This window comes from Perca flavescens, chromosome 16 (genome assembly GCF_004354835.1).
Source record: "Perca flavescens isolate YP-PL-M2 chromosome 16, PFLA_1.0, whole genome shotgun sequence".
NCBI classification, from domain to species: domain Eukaryota; kingdom Metazoa; phylum Chordata; class Actinopteri; order Perciformes; family Percidae; genus Perca; species Perca flavescens.
In genome coordinates, this window is record NC_041346.1 from 27,653,786 (window position 1) to 27,672,947 (window position 19,162).

The following is a 19,162-nucleotide window of genomic DNA, read 5'->3' on the forward strand; positions in this document are numbered from 1 at the left end:
CCCTATCCAGGAGTATGGTTCCAGAACCAAGACTGTGCGTGAGGTAAGCCCCACCAGATCTAACCGGTAGCGCTCCACCTCCCGCACCAGTTCCGGCTCCTTCCCCACAGAGAGGTGACGTTCCACGTCCCCAGAGCCAGCGTCTGCCGCCCGGGTCTGGTCCGTCGAGGCCCCCTGACCTTCACTGCCACCCATGTGGCATCGCACCCGACCCCAACGGTTCCTCCCACAGGTGGTGGGCCCATGGGATGGAGAGGGAGTTGCCACGTAGCTTGTTCGGGCTGTGCCCGGCCGGGCTCCGTGGCAAACCCGCCACCAGGCGCTCGCCGGCGCCCCGCCGTCTGGGCCTGGCTCCAGACGGGGCCCCGGGCTTCCTCCGGGCAGGGTCACTCCATCTCTGCTTAGCTTTTGCATTCGGGTTTTTGAACCATTCTTTGTCTGGCCCCTCACCTGAGACCACTTTGCCTTGGGAGACCCTACCAGGAGCACAAAGCTCCAGACAACACAGCCCTCAGGTTCACAGAGACACACAAACCTCTCCACCACGATAAGGTGATGGTTCACGGAGAGGAGCCATCGTTAAGGTTATCAATTTCAGCTGTGCTTTTCCTACTATGACAAGTCAAAAATGTCTGCTGTGAAAAAGGTCCAATGGGAGCTGCACCTAAACCTTATAATGGTAGGGAAATCCCTGTGGTTCTGCTGCTTTGATTTGATCTTTTTTCTTTGACTGAAAACTGTCCATTTAGAATATGACAGCGTCATTGGATGCTAAATCTCTTTAAGTGTAGAGCGTGCTAGGTTGAAACAGTCTTTACTGTGTGAAACAAAATATCTGTATTGACCTAGTTGTTCTCAGTGAATCACTGGCTTTATGAATAAAATGCGTGGTCAGTATGCTGCCCAACACCAAAGATTCTTTATAACGTTCGAAGCCGTCTCTGCCAAAACACCTACGGTCAAAGACCTGCAGAGAAAGGAATGCTGAGTGTCTGAGGTGGAAAATCAGCATCACTGTTATGACATTTAGAGTCAAGACGTTACAGAGTGAAACGGGACACAAGACACACGGTCAGAAGGACATCACATTTATTACATGGGTGATAATAAACAGCTTTGTGATCAACAGTGGGTTGGGTATAACATATAAAAATATCTGTTTTTAAAATGAAAAGAGCTGTACTGTAGTTTAAATGAGGTACAAAATATTGATCTCTATCAATAGCTTTTTGGCTTTTCCACTTTCCTTTATTGTGTTATATATCTTTTTTTGTGCATGTTATAGGTTTACAAAGTGAAAAAGCCCAAAGTCCCCCCCCCAAAGGGACTTACCATCTCCACCAGAAAACACTGTTCACCAACTGCTCCAAACAGCTCTATTGTAGTCCAGCCTTTACTTCAGAGACCAACGTGGTCACTTTGTAACACACGTTATAATGCTCACCTAGCTGCTAGCATGGTACACCCTCATACTCTGCTTCTGACTGGCTAGTAGTCCTTACCTAGGTAATGTCAGGACACGCCCTCGTACTCTGCTTCTGACTGGCTAGTAGTCCTTACCTAGGTACTGTCAGGGCACGCCCTCATACTCTGCTTCTGACTGGCTAGTAGTCCTTACTACAAAGATAGAACAGAAGTGCGATGTCCTACTCTGTAGCTAAAACAGAGAGCTCAACACACAGGGTGAACAGAGGAGCTGCAGCAATGTGCAGTACAACAAAAATATGGTGTTTTCTGAAAATTAAACCATGTAAATCTATTCTAATATAACCTCTAAATACAATTATGAACCTGAAAATGAGCATAATATGAGCACTTTAAATATCTTTGGGTTTTTGGACAGTAGGTTGGACAAAACAAGGAAACTGTCATTGCAGTCGACAATTTTCACTATTCTCTGAAATTGATTAGCCCAAACAATAATTCATTAGTTAATTAATTGATTAATTAATGAAAAAGAACCAGCAGGTTAATGGATAATTAAAATAATTGCAGCCCTGATGAAGATCAACTTGCAGACACTTGATAAGTGAACCATCACAGCCACCTTTCTATCTTCCATGTAGGTTTTATATATTTGAGTCACTGTTTGTCAGTACATGATCGCAGATTCCTTCTTACAACTACCAAGCACGAATAAGGTATGTATGACAATTATTGGGTAAATATCAACTGTGTAATGTGTGCAAGTGGTTGGCAGCAATACATTACTTACAGTTAATAGAATAAAAGATGGAAGTACTCTTGTTTATTTTTATACCAGCTCCTATTGCTGATATTTGTGTACTTTTCTACCATAATGTTGTTGTTTTATATTTCAACTTTATCAAGGGACTTTTTCTAATTTGTTTTCCAGTTCCCTTCCATCACATTGGGACTTTTTGGGGTGGTGGGGAAGGCCTAGTCCCCCACCGCGGTCAGGCCAACCCTACCCATGGACAAACAGGGAGCCATGAGTACGCCAGGCAAGGCCAGCGGGCTCAAACCCCCCAGCAAAATAGTCCGTCCATCTGTGGTGCCGTCAAAGACCTCTCCGACCTCTGGTAAGAACCAAGAAATTATTTAAATACTTATTTACTATATACCGGTAATATACTCGGGCTGTACACTTGATCAAATTTTAATCGTGAGTACGATTTTGGCTCCTAACCATCAAAAAACGGAGTAATAGAGAAAAAAGAAGATTATTTTGCACATTACGTTTTGCAAGTTCTGAATAAAAAAAAACAAACGGAAAAGTGTTCAGGGAAATTTTACAGTTCAAGGTATTTTCGCTAACTGCGTGTCAATCCCTGCTCATGCACACACATTCATTCTCCCTTGTGGGGGGAGGGGCTTAGAGACCGTTTTGGGCTTTAGCAGAAAGGGGGGAGGGACTAAGAAGTTGTCGATGTTCAAATATTTTGGCTCCTGGATCTTCACAATCCTACCTACAGCACCTTTAACTGTTTCATCGTTTTTTAAATTCAGTAAATGCAACATCTTTCCAAACCTCAGTGAGTAATCGCGTTAAATAATCGGGATTTCAGTATTGACCTAAATAACCGTGATTATTCATTTTTGCCATAATTGAGAAGCCCTATAATATATTGGAGAAAGTATTAGTGGAGGATGTGATGATTATTTTAGTATGTACATGCAACAGAACAGGACAACACAATTTGTGTTTAAAAATGACCCTATAAGCAAAGGCAATATCACGCAGCTTTGAAAACTAAAGGTGTGTTGTGTTGTTTGCTCTGAGTAACCAATGGCCGCTCTAAACCACAGCAGGGTGCCAATCTGATTACAAAGTCCATCCTTTAATCAGCAAGCAACTGTTGAAGTGTACTTTATGGACCTTATCCTCCGACCTCTATGTGAACAGGAGGGCAAACAAAAACATGGATTTCTGGGTTTGAGGGATTCAAAGATTTTTTATTTTATTTTTTATACAGATTAAAAATGATCATTCTTAAACCTACATTGTGTAATTTTTTGAGTTGATTCTTAGCAAAAAAACCTTTGTCCTCATAACAATAAAATCTCATAACAAAATATTCTCGTAAGCGTAGAATCTAACATTCAGAATCATTCAGAATACATACGAGCGAGTGGCTCGAATGAAGGCCACCATGTAGCGCCTCCATCTTTAAAATACATTAGCCAGAGAGGGACATACCTCCGCATTTCGCCCTCTTACACCTATTGGCACCGTGACGAATGCCAGGGGGAGATTTTACTCGCCAGGGTAGTGAAAAAGAGAATTAAAACGACAACGCGACAGACAAAGCAACAAGACCAAAGTTGATATTGGAGTGGCTAGAACAGCTGCGCGTAAACGATGGAGATAGTAAGAGATCATTTTGGGTTTGGCCACCGTAGGAGTTAGAACACGCTCGGAATGGGAGGGGCTAGAAAGTAATATTCAGTTGGTTGTCATATACAATTTCACCGCTAGATGAGAGAAATTCTTACACAATGTAGCTTTAAGCTGTTTGTATTATCATAGTTCACCAATATTTATGTAGCAAAAGTTTGAACTGGATATCTATTCTCAGTACTTTTAACAGCCAAAATGTACTTATAAGCACCAAGTATCAAAAACTGTCAAGCACTGGAAGTTTGCATCGCTTGGTCACATTTTTGATTTTGTTCCGTATTCTTTGATCTATCCAGGAGATATTAAATCATACAAGTCAGTAAATTGTGTGACGTTTTAGCTGATACTTAAATGTAAAGACAGAAGTAGCGGTGTGTATTGTGAACAGTATGTCATGCCAGAGTTAATGTGCCATGACAACAACCGTGTTAACAAACTTACTTTCCAGGTAAACCTCAGCTGAAACACACTTTTTCGAAAACTGTATTTAAACTGACTTGTTTGGTTGATGTCAGAAGTGATAGTGAAAAGCAGTGACTAGAGGTTAATAAAGCATAATCGGGATTGCAGGTGCTCCAAAGCCAGTTCCTCCTGAGAAGTCCCCCGGCAGTGTGACCTCCCCTACTCAAGATGGAAGTACGGACTTCCAGGTCGGAGAGAAGGTCTGGGTCAACGGCAACAAGCCCGGCTACGTGCAGTTTATCGGGGGCACGCAGTTTGCTCCCGGGCAGTGGGCGGGGATTGTGCTGGATGAGCCTATCGGGAAGAACGATGGGTCTGTGGCAGGGGTCCGATACTTCCAGTGTGAGGATGGGAAGGGGATATTCACGCGGCCTTCAAAGCTATCCAAGACTGCACTGCCAGAGAAGGAGGCAAATGGGGGGCAGGCCAGTCCAGCCCCAGCAGCCTCAGCAACAAGCGAGTCTGCACCCACTGGCACTAACTCAACTGGTAAAATCCAGCACCATGTATCAGTGAAAATACAGAAAACATTGATACATACGTTTGTTTTTCAGTGAAATAAAGACGTTTTTTTGTCCAGCTCAGGGCACCGGCATAAAGACAAGTGCTGCACTAAACCGAATGCTCACATCCAGCGAGTCAGTGTCTAATGTCTCAGACACCGAATCCATGAAGAAGAGGAGGGAGCTGAGGCTGGGAGACCGTGTGCTGGTAAGAAACACTATTAACATCAACGTCAATTTCTCTCAACAATGGGTCTCATGCAAGAACAGTTTTTGTATTCTGATCCTAACACAATCCTAGAACAAGTGTTCATCTGCTATGAAATCTGAATAGAATTTGCTCTGGTAATATATTTTAATGCACCAACTGATATATTGTTGCGTAAAAGTGTAATGTTTAATTCCAAACTGCACTCCAGGTAATTGAATTATTAAAAGGTAGCATGTGCTTACTACAAACTGTGTTAACTATGTGTTACTGGAGTTCAACAATTCTTTATTTTAATGGCACATTTTGTGATTGAAGACGAAGTGTGTTTTTTTTGTGTGTGTAGGTTGGTGGTAACAAGGCAGGAGTAGTGCGGTTTCTGGGAGAGGCGGACTTTGCGAAGGGACAGTGGTGTGGCGTGGAACTAGATGAACCTCTTGGCAAGAATGATGGAGCTGTAGCAGGGACCAGGTAAAGACCACTGGCAACAGACACATATATATATATATATATATATATATATATATATATATATATATATATATATATATATATATATATATATACACACACACACACACACACACACACAGTATATATACAATACCAGTCAAAAGTTTGGGGTCACTTAGAAATTTCAATTCCACTCCATTACAGACAGAATACCAGCTGATATCAGTTGCATTGTTTTTTTAACCAGGGCAGCAGTTCTCAGATTACATTATGAATTTACATAATTGCAAAAGGGTTCTCGACTGTTGTAGAAAGAAGTGGCTGATCTTTAATGCAATATCTACATTGCCCATTATCAGCAACCATTCATCCAATGGTCCAAAGGCCCATTCTGTTTACTAATCTGATATCATTTTAAAAGGCTAACTGAAAAAACAATGGAGAACCCTTTTGCAATTATGTAAATTCATAATGTAATCTGAAAACTGCTGCCCTGATTAAAAAAAACAATGCAACTGATCTCAGCTGGTATTCTGTCTGTAAGAGAGAAATGGAAATTTCTAAGTGACCCCAAACTGTGTGTGTGTGTATATATATGTGTATGTGTATATATATATATATATATATATATATATATATATATATATAATATACAATCATGCAGTAACAGGTAAAGAAAAGAGAGTTCAGTTGGTGCCTGACTGTTTTCTCTCAGATACTTTCAGTGCATGCCCAGGTATGGTCTGTTTGCTCCGGCCCACAAGGTGACACGGATCGGCTTCCCGTGCACCACACCGACCAAAGCGAAGAGCTCACGGAGGAGGTCCACCCTCAAGAGGAGCCCGAGTGCTTCCTCCATCAGCTCGCTCAGCTCCGCCACCTCCTCCATCAGCGGCAAACCCAGCCGAGCGGGACTGGTAAGACTTGTTGAAGTTCTGTATGCATAGGTGGAAAACTCATCTTCATGTTTTTTGTGTCATGAATTAAATTTGATATCGATGTGATAAGGAGACATTTTGAATAAATGTATTTGTCAAATCAAAAAATGTGCAGATTAAACTGTAAAACTTTCAAAGGCAACTACAGCATGATTTGAATATGCATTAACTGTTTTTAGCCATGCAAATCTCTACACCTATTGCCATTAGGTCAACGTTATCATTTATCCTGTATAATATCTCAACATCTACTTAATGAATTTGCACAAAAGTTTGAACAGATATTCACTGTTCTCAACCAGCGTATCCTATTGACTTTGGTGATCATCTGAGTTTTCCTCTCGCATAACCATGAGGTTCACAAATGTGATTTTGAGAGAAATATCTCAACAAATGTTGGCTGGATTGCTGTAAAATGAATTAGATAAATAGTTATAACGTGGGTGATCCTCTGACTTGTTGTCTAATGCCATTATCAGGTCAAAACCTAAACTTGTCCAATGTTTTATGACTAAATACCTGCAAAAATAATGACATTCCCATCAGCCAGCTGAACCACAATCTTTAACAATTGTCTATATTGTGTTTGTGGTGTCAATGTATCTCAGCAAATGTACTTGTTTTTGTCTAGGAAACAGTATCAGACAACATACAACCTTTTAAATATTAATCTATCTGTCCCTGTATCTTTCCAGCTGACAGAGACATCTGCTCGGTACGCTCGTAAGATCTCTGGCACCACAGCGCTGCAGGAGGCTCTGAAGGAGAAGCAGCAGCACATTGAACAGCTGCTAGCCGAGCGAGACCTGGAGAGATGTGAGGTGGCGAAGGTTACGAGCCATGCAGGAGAGATGCAGCAGGAGATGGTTGTGCTGAGGAAAGGACGGGATCAGGTCAGATACATGCACACGTCTGTTGTCCGCAGTCAAACAAGATCACAGGCAAATAATAAGCATAAAGACAATTTAGCACAAAAAGGGAGACTTAAAATAGATTCCAAAACAAAAAATGTAAAGCTAATGTTAAAAGTGGTTTAAATGTTGGTGATTGGAGCTTAATGTGCTGTTAATGCCAGAATCAACTCTTAATGTTTGGTGTACCTTCACCAAGTCAACTCACGCTAAGTGTTCTTCATTCTGTGTGTTTACAGTATGCAGTGGAGATGGAGGCAAAGCTGGATCAGCTGCGTTCGCTGGTGGAGGCAGCAGATCGAGACAAAGTGGAGCTGCTCAACCAGCTGGAGGAGGAGAAGAGGTGAGTCAGACTCTGCCTGCAGCCTGCACATGAATCTGTTTCTGCATAAAGTCCGAGCAGTGGTTAACAGGTGTGACATTGTTTGTATGTGTCACTGTATAATATGTACAGTTGGAGGACACTTTCATTATTGTTCCTGTTTGACAGAAAAGTGGAAGATCTCCAGTTTAGTGTGGAAGAGGCCTGCATCACCAGAGGAGACCTGGAGGTAACTTGTGGTTATGTAATCTGTAGGGATGTCACGAGACCAAAATTCTAGTAGCCTGTACCGATACCAAAGTCGATTACCACGTTATGTAAAAAAAAAAAAGAAGAAACTAATAATAATACTTAAACATTAATTCTTTTATTTAAACATTTGGTGGGGCAGTGTCATGTCACTCTTCTTTCGGTGTCAGTGTTTTTTTTTTTTTTTTTTTTTCTGTTTTGGTGTGGAGTGGAGGGGGCAAGGAGAGCGTGATTCACATGTAATCTGGAGAAAACCTCAGTCTTCTGGACCCCACAGCTCGCTGGCACTGCTCTGAAGCCTGGCGTCACCACACATGCCAGTGTATGGTGATTTTCTTCCATGAGTTCACCAGGTGAAGTCGTGAAAACCGCCGCCGTAGATGTAGGCTACGGTAAAGCCATGAGCTGAAGCGGTGCACGGAGATGAGGGGCTATTCGCTGTTTTTCCGTGCTAGTCGGCGTTCTTCTTCAGCATTTGGCAGCAGTCTAGAACATTTGTAACGTTAGGCGTATATACTGTACTGCCCCCTGTCAGGTCCGGGAGGATTGCATCCCCCGGTACCTACGGCACTGTAGAAAAATGAGTACCATCACGTTTTTTAGAATTTTGGTACCGAAGTACCCGTTCTCGTGACATTCCTAGTAATCTGGTTCTCAATTAAACATATTCTCTCACTCACTTCAACTATAAAATAAAAGTCTCACAATTTCAGGCTCAATTATTAGTGAAATTCATGCGTGAAATATTGACAAACTAGATGGATAGTTGATTAACTTATTTGAAATAACCATTTCCCCTTAGTTCTAGATAATGTCAACCTTTAGCCCTCCTGTATACAATGAACACCTGAGTTTGATCTCTTTTGTTTTTACTTGCTCTGGTCATATGACTTTTAAATGCTACCATTTCTTTGCATTTCCTGATGATGATTAAATAAATCATTCTGTCTTAGGTTTTTCCTTTTCCTGAGCTTTTTCAAGATCATTCATTCGTTTTTTTTGTTCAGACACGTTTTTCTTCCTGCTCCTTTTCATTTATTCATTCATGCTTAATTCATTCATGACCATCCTCTCGTAATCTTTTCATCCACATGCCTGTTCTTGAAAGCTGTTTTTGTCTCACCTCGCCTTCAGTCTTCTTTCTTGCTTTCATCTTCCTCTCTTGTCTGCATCTTCCGCACTCTTCAGAGGGAATTAGTGCCTAAATTAGTGTCCTTCAAGAATTCAATCAAACAAGTGTCAGTAGAAGAGAAATAAAAATGAGGAATCTAAATAATTAACACCTGATATTCCTCAGAGCAGAATGTCAATCTTTTCCTTTGTTCACAACCAACTGATGTAACTGAAATGCTGGAAACTTTCAGTGCTTTCTTACTTACTGGCCTTTCTCTTTGAAGTCTTGTCTTCCTTCTGTGTGTGGCACACAAAGCTGGCATGTCAGTGTTGCATTGGTGTTTGTTCTCTTTCTCTTCCTGCTCTCTCTTACTAACAGATGCAGTCCAGACTGGAGCATGCCCACATAAAGGAGCTTGAGCAGAGCCTGCTCTTTGAAAAGACCAAAGCTGAAAAACTCCAGAGGGATTTAGAGGACACTAGGGTAATGCTGGCAGTCCCAGTCCCACAGCAGGACTGAGTGACGTGCTTTTCCCCCCACTGGGTTTATTAATGATGGCGCAAAATATATTGCAGGAACCACAGCGTGCAAACATGCAATGTCAGATTTATCACAAGTTGCTTCTCTCATTGCCCTGACTTGGGGACATTAACATCTCATCGGCCTTGAGCTTTTCTAATAACTAGTTCTATCATACTAAAAATGATGCATGTGTGCACGCAAGCACAAAAAAAAAAAAGTTAGTCTGGAAATGCCTCTGCTTTTGACGATGTCGGTCATCATTTTTCTTCAACAAAACCCATGAAAAAAACAAAACCAACCGTGTGTTAGTTTGTCTTTTATTACTTTTCCTATCCGTTGCACTCAAAACCAGAATACATTGTTTCTTTTCTAAAGATGTAGAACTTTAAAACAGCTCACAAACATATATTTTCTTTAAAAAAAAAAAAAAAAGGCTCAGTATCTAAAACAGCTGGCCACTGTAGTTTTCAACAAACAGAAGGAAATAGTGCATGTGTTGGGGACTATTTTCAGCGGTGGATTAAGCCACATTTTGTGCTCTAGTGAGTATTTGTGGCAGCAGTACGGTGTGTGTGGGATTGAGTCAAAGTGTTCTACAGTGTATGTGTTCAAAATGATGAAGGAACATGTCACCCAGTGCAACAGTTTGGCTTTCAACAGTTTTTGGACTGCTTTTCATATGGAGCTTTATGGCACAGAGGAAGAAGATCTATACAAAGTAATACTTGTTAGTAAATACATTCACTGTTGCTTTTTGTCTTTTCATGGGATTAATAGACCGTAAGAAAAATGTAGAACACTACTATTCTTGGTCTTTTAACCAGAAGGTCCCAGCTTTGACCCGTCTTTCTCCTGGAGTAAGACTGGCTTGCACCAGATTCTCCGTTGGTGGTTGAAACTTTGCTCCGGTCCTCCTGTGGAGTGGATTTTTCATTCCGATGAATCAATTGTATCCACTCAGAATAAGTGTGGTTTATTTTATGGATGCTATGAGATTTACAGGCCAAAATTCTTGACCTTGAAATTTATAAATGTAAATAACTAACAAAATAATTAGGACAATAATTAGAAAGAGATACATGAGGCATTCAAATTAGTAAATGTTGAGCTGGAACAATTAGTCGACTAATTGATTTTCATAATAAAATACTCATGTAAGTCACTAAGTCTTTTACTTTACTGATACATTTATCATGTTAAAGTGCCGAACATTGGCGGATTCCATCTTTAATAATTTGAGGATTTGCTGCTTTTCTCTTTGTTATACAATTGTAAATGAAATATCTTTTGGTTTTGGAATCGTTGGTAGGACAAAACGAGCAACGGTGGGCTGTTGGAACTTTGACAGGCATTTTTTGGATGTTTTATAGACAAAACAATCAATCACAAAAATAATAATTAGCTGCAGTTCTACAATATTCACATACAATTTTCTTACAAGCTATCTTGACAGTAAATAAAACTATAAAAATCAGAAAATCAGGTTACAGCTTATATTTGTTTATTTTACTACACCACCCAGGTCCACTGTTTCTGCTACTACTCCCCTCTGTCAGCTGTCTCTTTTTTTGTCTTCATGTCTCCTTTTCTACATTCTCTGCTTCAGGTGGCCACAGTGTCTGAGCGCTCCAGGATCATGGAGCTGGAGAGGGAGGTGGCCGACCTGCAGCTCAGGCTCCGGGCGTCCCAGCAGAAGGAGGACGCTGCGTCTCTGTCCCAGCAACAGATCAGCAGCCTCAAGGCCCAGGCACTGTCTCAGGAGAAAAAGGTTTGTGGAAAGAGAGTCAGCGTCGGAGCCTGGGCAGCAGCTGTATAATACTCTCCGCTTGTAAAATGGATTATTCATCATTGTCATATAATTTATGGCATAATGTAAAAAAGAAAGAATGTACACAGTTTCTATTTACAACCCTTCTTTTAGCACCTAATGTAAATAGGCCTGTGTTCCTTCCTATGTTTGGTTTGTTAAAGCTGCTGTGATGATGCATCATTTATGGCTCAGATGTATTTCTATACCATGTGTCTCCAACAGATCAGTGAGCTGAGTGTTGACATAGAGAGCAAACAGAAAGCGCTTCAGTCTGTGCAGCAAGATAAGAGCTCTCTGGAGCAGCAGCTAACCAGCCTGGTAAGAAAGAGGAAACTTGGTACATAATAATCACAAATAAACCGAGAAAAGAGATAACGTGACTATTAAAATGAGGACGACGTAGACGTAGAATCTCCAACATTTCTGGCTTCCAATATCTGTTATAAAGTGATGGATTTGGGCCTTTTAAATATACATCTTTGTTATTTAGACATGCACTTTGTTACATAAATGTGATTGCAGTTTTACACTCATTGCACTCATTTGGTTCATACATGGTATCGTGCTAAAGATTGAGGCTAACACTGCACGTAAAAACTAGTTCTCTGCACATCTTGCAACAATTCCGCTTCTCAGAAAAAAAGGACTGATCACGCTGATTGATTTGCAGCATTTAATGGAGCAAACAGGCCGATGTTTCAACACAACTGTGTCTTCATCACAATCAAAAGAAAAGGCAAAAAGACATCATCTCACCACTTGTTGATTCATTTAGAAGACATGGATCCATGTAGAAGACATGGACATAAGCATACAATGATATAATGTAGGAAATGTTATTCAGTTGAAGAGTAGAGTTAGTTACTATTCACATTTGAAAAGCTGGGACCACTGGATTTGTTTGGCATTTTTGCTTTAAAATTACATTACATTATTTATCCATTATCAAAATAGTTGATTTATTTATTGTGTTCAATGAATTCACTAGTTATTTTAGCTCTAACAGTGTCACGGACATGTTATTAGGTCTGCCTTAGTAATAATGGCGTCGTAACCTGTATAGAAAAGTGGCTTTGGGAGTTTATTCTAACAGATTTCCATGATGAAGTGGACGTCTGTCAGGGTCCATTCTGTAACTGTAGTTTTACCTTATTTGTCTTACTTTTTCCCTGTGAGGTGTTTTGCTCGTGGGCCTCGTTAAAATGGCCTCATTAAGAGAGGCATTTTATCCACAAACCTCGCATGTTTTCGGGGCCCAGTCATTATTAGCTCAAGGTACAAGAATGTGACTATGTGAGCGATTAGCTCGTAGTTACGCTGATGTTTCTCCTTTTCAGAGACAAAAGCTTGAGACAGCTGAGGAGGAGAACGGGAGGACAGCAAAGACCATGCAAGGTAATCGTATCAGATGTATCTCAACTGAGTTTATGCTCATTAGAAAGTGTGTAATCAGTTTTTTTCTGAGTGAAGATGATTATGGTATGGTTATAGTTGGTGTTGTCTTTCTGATTTCTGTCAGAATTGGAGCAGAGTGTGGAGCAGTCAAAGAAAGAAATCCAAACCCTGAAAGAGGAGATTCAGTGCAGAGAGAAAGAGCTGACACAGGTAGGTTTACACATGTAGTCAGTGGTTGATAATAACGGAGTACATTTACTCAAGTGCTGTACTTAAATTCAAATTAGAGGTACTTGTACTTTACTCAAGTATTTTTCCAATACTATTCTTCTAATCCACTACATCTCTAAGGTAAATGTTGTACTTTTTACTCCACTACATTTGTCAGAGAGCTTTAGTTACTTTTCCGATGATTTCCTTCCCTTCCTGTCCAGTGAAAACCACGTATCTCCAGATGTTTTGATGTTGAATGTTTGTGATAAACTGAAGGATGAAGTCTGCCTTTACGTGTTGAGAAAATTCTCCCTACTTCTTAAGCTAAAAAAAGTCTTTAAAAAGCCTCTGGGATCAGCTGGGAAATGCATCGTCACAAAGCTGAAAACAGGGCTGTTTTTCTGACACCACAACTTGGTTCTCAGAGGACAGCAAGGCTACAAACATATGATTTTATAGAATATGATGCATTGCTGTAGAGTAAACTACCCAACAGTATATAAAGGAGTTAAAATGAGCACAGCCTTAACCATCTACAGCAGTAAAATGCAACATAAACATTAATGCAGCGGGAATATCAATCCAGAAACATCAGATAGAAGAAGAAAACACTGACAGGAAACATTTTACTGCAACAATGAGTACTTTTACTTTGCACACTTCAAGTAATGTGTACTTAGATAAAGAATCTGAGTACTTACACCCACTGCACGTGTGCAGTTAAGTGGCCTTTACTTTAATAATCCTTCCTTAAGTAACCTTCCAGTGTGCTATTATTCAGACTTAGTGAAGCTCTCCCTCTCTAGAGCTGACTATGGCCTCAGGCTATTTTTCTATGTTGTTAAAACATTACTAACACACACATGCACACATTACTCTCATTCCCATTTGGGTTTGATAAGTTGACGCACCAGTCTTCTTCTTTTTTTTTCTTTCTTTTCTTTCATTCAAGCTGTACAGTTTTGCAAAGGTCTATCAGCTGTGGCTGCTTATCATCATGATTTGAAAAAGATGGATGTATGGAAATGACGGAAGAAGTATTCAGATGTTTTACCTAAGTAAAAGTAAAAAGCACAATGTAGAGATACTCCATTAACATTAAAAGTCCTGCATTCAAAATCTTACTTCAGTAAAAGCACAGAAGTATTAGCATCTATATATATACTTAAAGTACAAATCAAACATGTGAGCCTATACAGTATATCAGCAGTAACATAAATAAAGTGGTAAAACAGAGTCCTCTCTTTCAACTGCTTTAATATTTCTAAAAAGATTCTCAGTAGACATTACACTTCGCAGTTATAAGCGAGTGTTTTGTTATCTTTCCCTGAAGTCCAAGCTTTTTGCTCTCGCTTCATGGGAAACGTTACAAATGGATGTGAAATTGAAACAGCTGAACGAGCTTGAGGCCCACTCAGTAAAGAGTCTTTCCTTTTTTAGCCAACATTTTTTAATGACCTCTTATCTTTCCGGTCTATTTATGGAACGCTGTTTTTTAAGTGCTCACGTCCGTTTAGACTTTGAGCCTGAACTTGAGAGTGATTTTGATCTTTCTGCCTTTTGTATGTTTGTTGTGCAAAAGAGAATCTAAATTATATCTAATTTTAGGCTTTTCTAATTGATATTTAAAGTGAACAATGGATTTAATGACAATGTGTAAGAGAACTATCACCTGGCTCTGCAGTTCCCCTGAGCTCAACAGAGTATTTTAACATCTTTCAGCTCATTGTTTTTGTTTTTACGCCCTGTAACTTTACTGTTTACTCTTTACTGATTTGCTTTCAATGCTTTTATCAGCATTGTTTCCAGCAGCCGCTGTTTTTCAGAGAAAAAGCTGTAAAAAGCCACTGTTCACTAATCACGACCTGCTGAGCAGCAAACAGACTCAGTAAGAGAATAGCTGGTGAACTTAGTGGAGCTTTTAGCAGCTAAAGAGACGGATATTTCCCTCAGGAGTTGGTGGAGGGCAAAAAAAGCTGAAAGAGAGAGAATATTGGACATTCATCAGGTGGAGACAAAGACAAAGACTCCTAATGAATCCTCATCGGGATGCTCCCTAACCCTAACCCTCTGCCGGATGTGGAAATAAGCAACGGTTTGCCAACAACTTTGACATATCAACTTTTAGGTAGATATGTCAGTGTTGTATTTACAGCCTGTTTCCACTGTCCCATTGTGGCCAAAAATATGTTAATACAGCTTTAATTAAATGTTACACAAACACATTTTTTTTATAATTTATATAGACTTTGCTGCTATTCAAAAGAGGATAAGACACGTTACACAACATACTAAAATAATTACTTTTTTGTCATCGTATTTAATGATCTGAACAGGACATGTTCTGTTTCCCCGTGATCTCAAAATAACGAGTTCATGATCACGAAAAAGTATTTCTTTTTGGACAGTATGTAATGTCGAGATCAGGCAATAATAAAACCATTTTCTCTTGATCACAAAACAAATATTCTCATGAAAACAAGTTGGTTTTTTCATACATATTTCCATACCCTGTGTAGCTAAATATTATTAATGTTTTTTCAGGCTACTGAAAAGTCAGAGAGGACGGCCCTGTCTTTTGAGCAGCTGACCAATGACAATAAGACACTGGAGACACAGGTGAGCAGATACAGCAGTGACTGTACTGTCACTGAAGGCCCCAAGTTGTCATTTTATTAGAAGTTGTATTTTTGGTATGCTCTTTGGACAGTCTTAACACTCTCACATATCTTATATGCAGTGATAACGGTGGCAGATTTAGCACACAAAATAAAAAAAAATCTTTGAAACAAAATGAAAATAGAAGCAAACAAAAGCATTTTTTCATGTCTAGCCTTGACAAGCAGATTTTATCAGCTGTAGCTAAAGCTGCTGTCTCCGTCCACAGCAGGACATTGCTTACCGTAGCTTCCGCGTCGGTACTCCTGCCTGCTTCTCCAAACTGTTGTCGTGCCGACCGCCATCTACTGTAGCTAACACACTGACTATGGACAAGTAGCTCATACAACCTTCAAAAAATCCGAACTGTCCCTTTAAGTGTCCACAGCCCCGTGAAAGGATTCACACGTACGCATGCATACGTTTAGCATTTGATGCCCGCAGGGTTTTTATTACGTATTCAGGATGGCCACACTGACCGCATGTGACTGTCCAAGTCCCAGTCATCGCGTTTAATCAGCCATGCATGAAATACTGTGGGCCATCTCATTCTCGCTCTGTTTTATTCTCTTCTCCGTGTCTTCCCTCTCAGCCTCCATCTGTAACTTGATATTTGTATCATTTCATACTCAATCCGTTCCACCTGCAGCCGTTCACTCAGTCCGTGGCTCTCTGGTGCCCTCTTGTTCTCCTACATTCCCTCTGACTCCAGCTGTTTGTGAGCTCCAGATGTTCGGAGTCATGACAGCGAGGAAAATCGAGACGGGAGATTAGAGACGGAACGTAAACATGCTTTCTGTTTGGCATAAATCTTTTTCATGATGCAACATATTTCAGCACTGCAACATAACTCTACCTGCTGTTATTGGGGATTGAAGTATTTAAGGCACTGATTTTAAGGTGCAAGAGGTTTGTATGATCCCCAGAGGAAACATCTGAACTATAAAAGAGCAATTACACTCAAGTTACAAGGAAAGCAGTACACATACATACAGTATCCAAGACCTGTATTGTACTTGTAAACTATATCAGTTAGGAAACGTAGTGTTTGTCTGTATAATATAGAAATATAATATAGTACAGGCTGAGTCCTGCAGCGGCTCGGGTTCGAATCCGACCTGCTGCCCTTTGCTGCGTGTCATCCCCCATCTCTCTCCCCCTTTCCGGTCTATCCACTGTCATTAAAGGGAAAAGCCCAAAAAAATAATCTTGAAAAAAAAAGAAATATAATATAGTACATAATGTAATAAAACAGTACAACAGTTTACACACTTAATTAATAAATAACTTAGTGAATATAAAATACATATTTATTATGATTATGATTATATACACCAGTTACAGATGCTTCATAGGAGGAGTTTTAGTTTTTGACAAATACAATAATAAACACGTAAAAATGTCCTTATTTGTGCTCACAGCTACGTAATATTGTGTAATACATAATTTATTATATTACCTATAAATGATAAATTTGGAGGGGGGGGGGGTTTAAAATAACTTGTTACCTCATTAAATATTTATTTATATATTTAATTTTAGTCATTTTGCAGTCCATAGTGTTAACTGTGTTTTATAGTATAGTGAAATAAAATATGCACCTAAAATAAATACCTCCATACCACCGCTTGTATACAGTACTAGTGTAGTGACCCTTTCTCCATGACATTGTTCTTTTCTACTCTTGTCTGTGAATTTAAATTCAAATCGATCATTATAGGCAATAAACAAAAGTGGCATTGCTGACTAAAATGTTTACACTCACCTAAACAGGGCGTAAGGTAACATACAATATTTAAAGGTTTGACCGAACAACAGACAAAATACTTACCTACATCAAAAATGAAAAAATGTTTTTGCAGCTACAATGAAGAGAACAGGAGTTTTGTCTCTGTGGAGTCAAAGAAACACACGTTGTAATTTATTCAGCAGGACACTCTAACATCTGCTTCTGTTCGCTCAGCCATGTTGCTGTAAGTTGTGATGTAATGCTGCGTGTGTGTCTGTGTGTGCGCGCGTGTGTGTGTGCGCGCGTGTGTGTCTGTGTGTGTGCGCACATGTGTGTCTGCTTCTGTTCTCTCAGCCATGTTGCTGTAAGTTGTGATGTAATGCTGCATGTGTGTGTGTGTGTGTGTGTGTGTGTGTGTGTGTGTGTGTGTGTGTGTGTGTGTGTGTGTGTGTGTGTGTGTGTGTGTGTGTGTGTGAGAGGCCTGGCTGGACGGTTTGGCCTCTTGTCTGTCACATCTGTTGGATCCAGAGCTGAAACTTTGACAATCAATTAAATAGTTTGAGTGTTTTTATTAATATCATTTTTAATTTGTGTAATTTTTAAGCCTTTTATTAGAGATCACCAGTAGGGAGACGACAAGGAAATGAGGTAGAGAGATGCAACAAAATGCGAGAAAAATTGCAGTTTTCAGCTTTTCAGTTGTGGTTATTTGCTGTTTTTCATCATCTTTTATGAAAATAAACTAAATATTTGGGGATTCTTGTGTAGAGAAGGAGATAGGGACAAAATACAAACATGCTTTTTATTTTGTCATGCTTAATATCGTCCTTCCACAAACCTTTTTGGTTTGAACGGTGTCTCAGTTGTGGTAATTTGCTGGTTTTCTGATTTATTCTGATTTAGTTTTCAGATAGATAGAATATCTTTGGGTTTTGGTCAGCCAAAAGGAGCTTAAATATGTCGAAAATGATCACCATTCTCCTATCAAACTAGAGACACGGAGACACCCCTGTTTGTGTCACTTTTTGAGAAAAAATTGCCAACAATTTGCTGGTTTCAGCTTTTAGGTTGTTGTTATTTACTAGTTATTGTAATATTATAATAAACTGAGTATTTCTGGAGTCTAGCGGGAGATGGAGACAGAACATTAACATGCTTTTTCTTTGTAGTTGCAGCCCTAGTTAGACCGTCTGTGTACAGACACATCACTTAAACAGTATGAGAGACTACAACATTTTGGCTTGTAGTTTTTATCCGACCTGGTAGTGTAAGGAGTCAGCTAGCGCCTGCAGGTCAGGTCAGCTACTTTGCTGTGATTCATGTTAAACACTGAATGAAAGGTGAATCGTTTAGAGGAGTGTGTACATATGGTGTTGGAGATGGGGGGGAAACGAGAGTGTGAGCAGCAGAATGCTGGTGGGGGGTGGGGGGGCTTATTCTGGTTGGGCTTACATAATGGAAGTGCTCAGCTTCTTTAACACAACAGTGTGAGAGAGAGAGAGAGAGAGAGAGAGAGAGAGAGAGAGAGAGACTGCTGAGGCGACACGCTCTCCATTTCCCTCTCGCAGCCGTGCATAGCGGGGGATGAGAGCTGATGGTTTATTGATGCCCAGCTTGTTTTAGTCTCCATGTGATGCTGTAGAGAGAGAGGGTGACATAGCAACAACACTGCTGTTGTTTAGTAGGTGAACATAGTTTGAAATCCAGCAGTGGTGAGCTGTTTAGGTATGGATATAGCTGCTCTGCATCAGGGTTACTCCAGTAACATCTACTCACCTCACTACCAGGTAGGACTGTCGGCTTTTGTTTTGCT

General features: G+C 40.1%; 1 protein-coding gene across 4 annotated transcripts in view; it reads left to right on the forward strand.

Moving 5' to 3' along the window:
• Window positions 1–19,162, forward strand: part of clip1b (CAP-GLY domain containing linker protein 1b) — a 38,639-nt gene that overhangs the window by 4,540 nt on the left and 14,937 nt on the right. For 2 of the 4 annotated variants that reach the window (XM_028602497.1, XM_028602494.1), the window contains 15 exons: window positions 2,067–2,141; window positions 2,357–2,543; window positions 4,433–4,813; window positions 4,905–5,035; window positions 5,382–5,506; window positions 6,204–6,405; window positions 7,122–7,319; window positions 7,577–7,680; window positions 7,828–7,888; window positions 9,401–9,505; window positions 11,151–11,312; window positions 11,577–11,672; window positions 12,692–12,749; window positions 12,874–12,959; window positions 15,507–15,581. In XM_028602497.1, coding sequence (XP_028458298.1) covers window positions 2,435–2,543; window positions 4,433–4,813; window positions 4,905–5,035; window positions 5,382–5,506; window positions 6,204–6,405; window positions 7,122–7,319; window positions 7,577–7,680; window positions 7,828–7,888; window positions 9,401–9,505; window positions 11,151–11,312; window positions 11,577–11,672; window positions 12,692–12,749; window positions 12,874–12,959; window positions 15,507–15,581 — 1,893 coding nt within the window. In that variant the 5' untranslated portion in view covers window positions 2,067–2,141; window positions 2,357–2,434. The remainder of the gene's footprint in view (window positions 1–2,066; window positions 2,142–2,356; window positions 2,544–4,432; window positions 4,814–4,904; window positions 5,036–5,381; window positions 5,507–6,203; window positions 6,406–7,121; window positions 7,320–7,576; window positions 7,681–7,827; window positions 7,889–9,400; window positions 9,506–11,150; window positions 11,313–11,576; window positions 11,673–12,691; window positions 12,750–12,873; window positions 12,960–15,506; window positions 15,582–19,162) is intronic. The other 2 variants (XM_028602498.1, XM_028602495.1) reach the window with 2 other exon arrangements.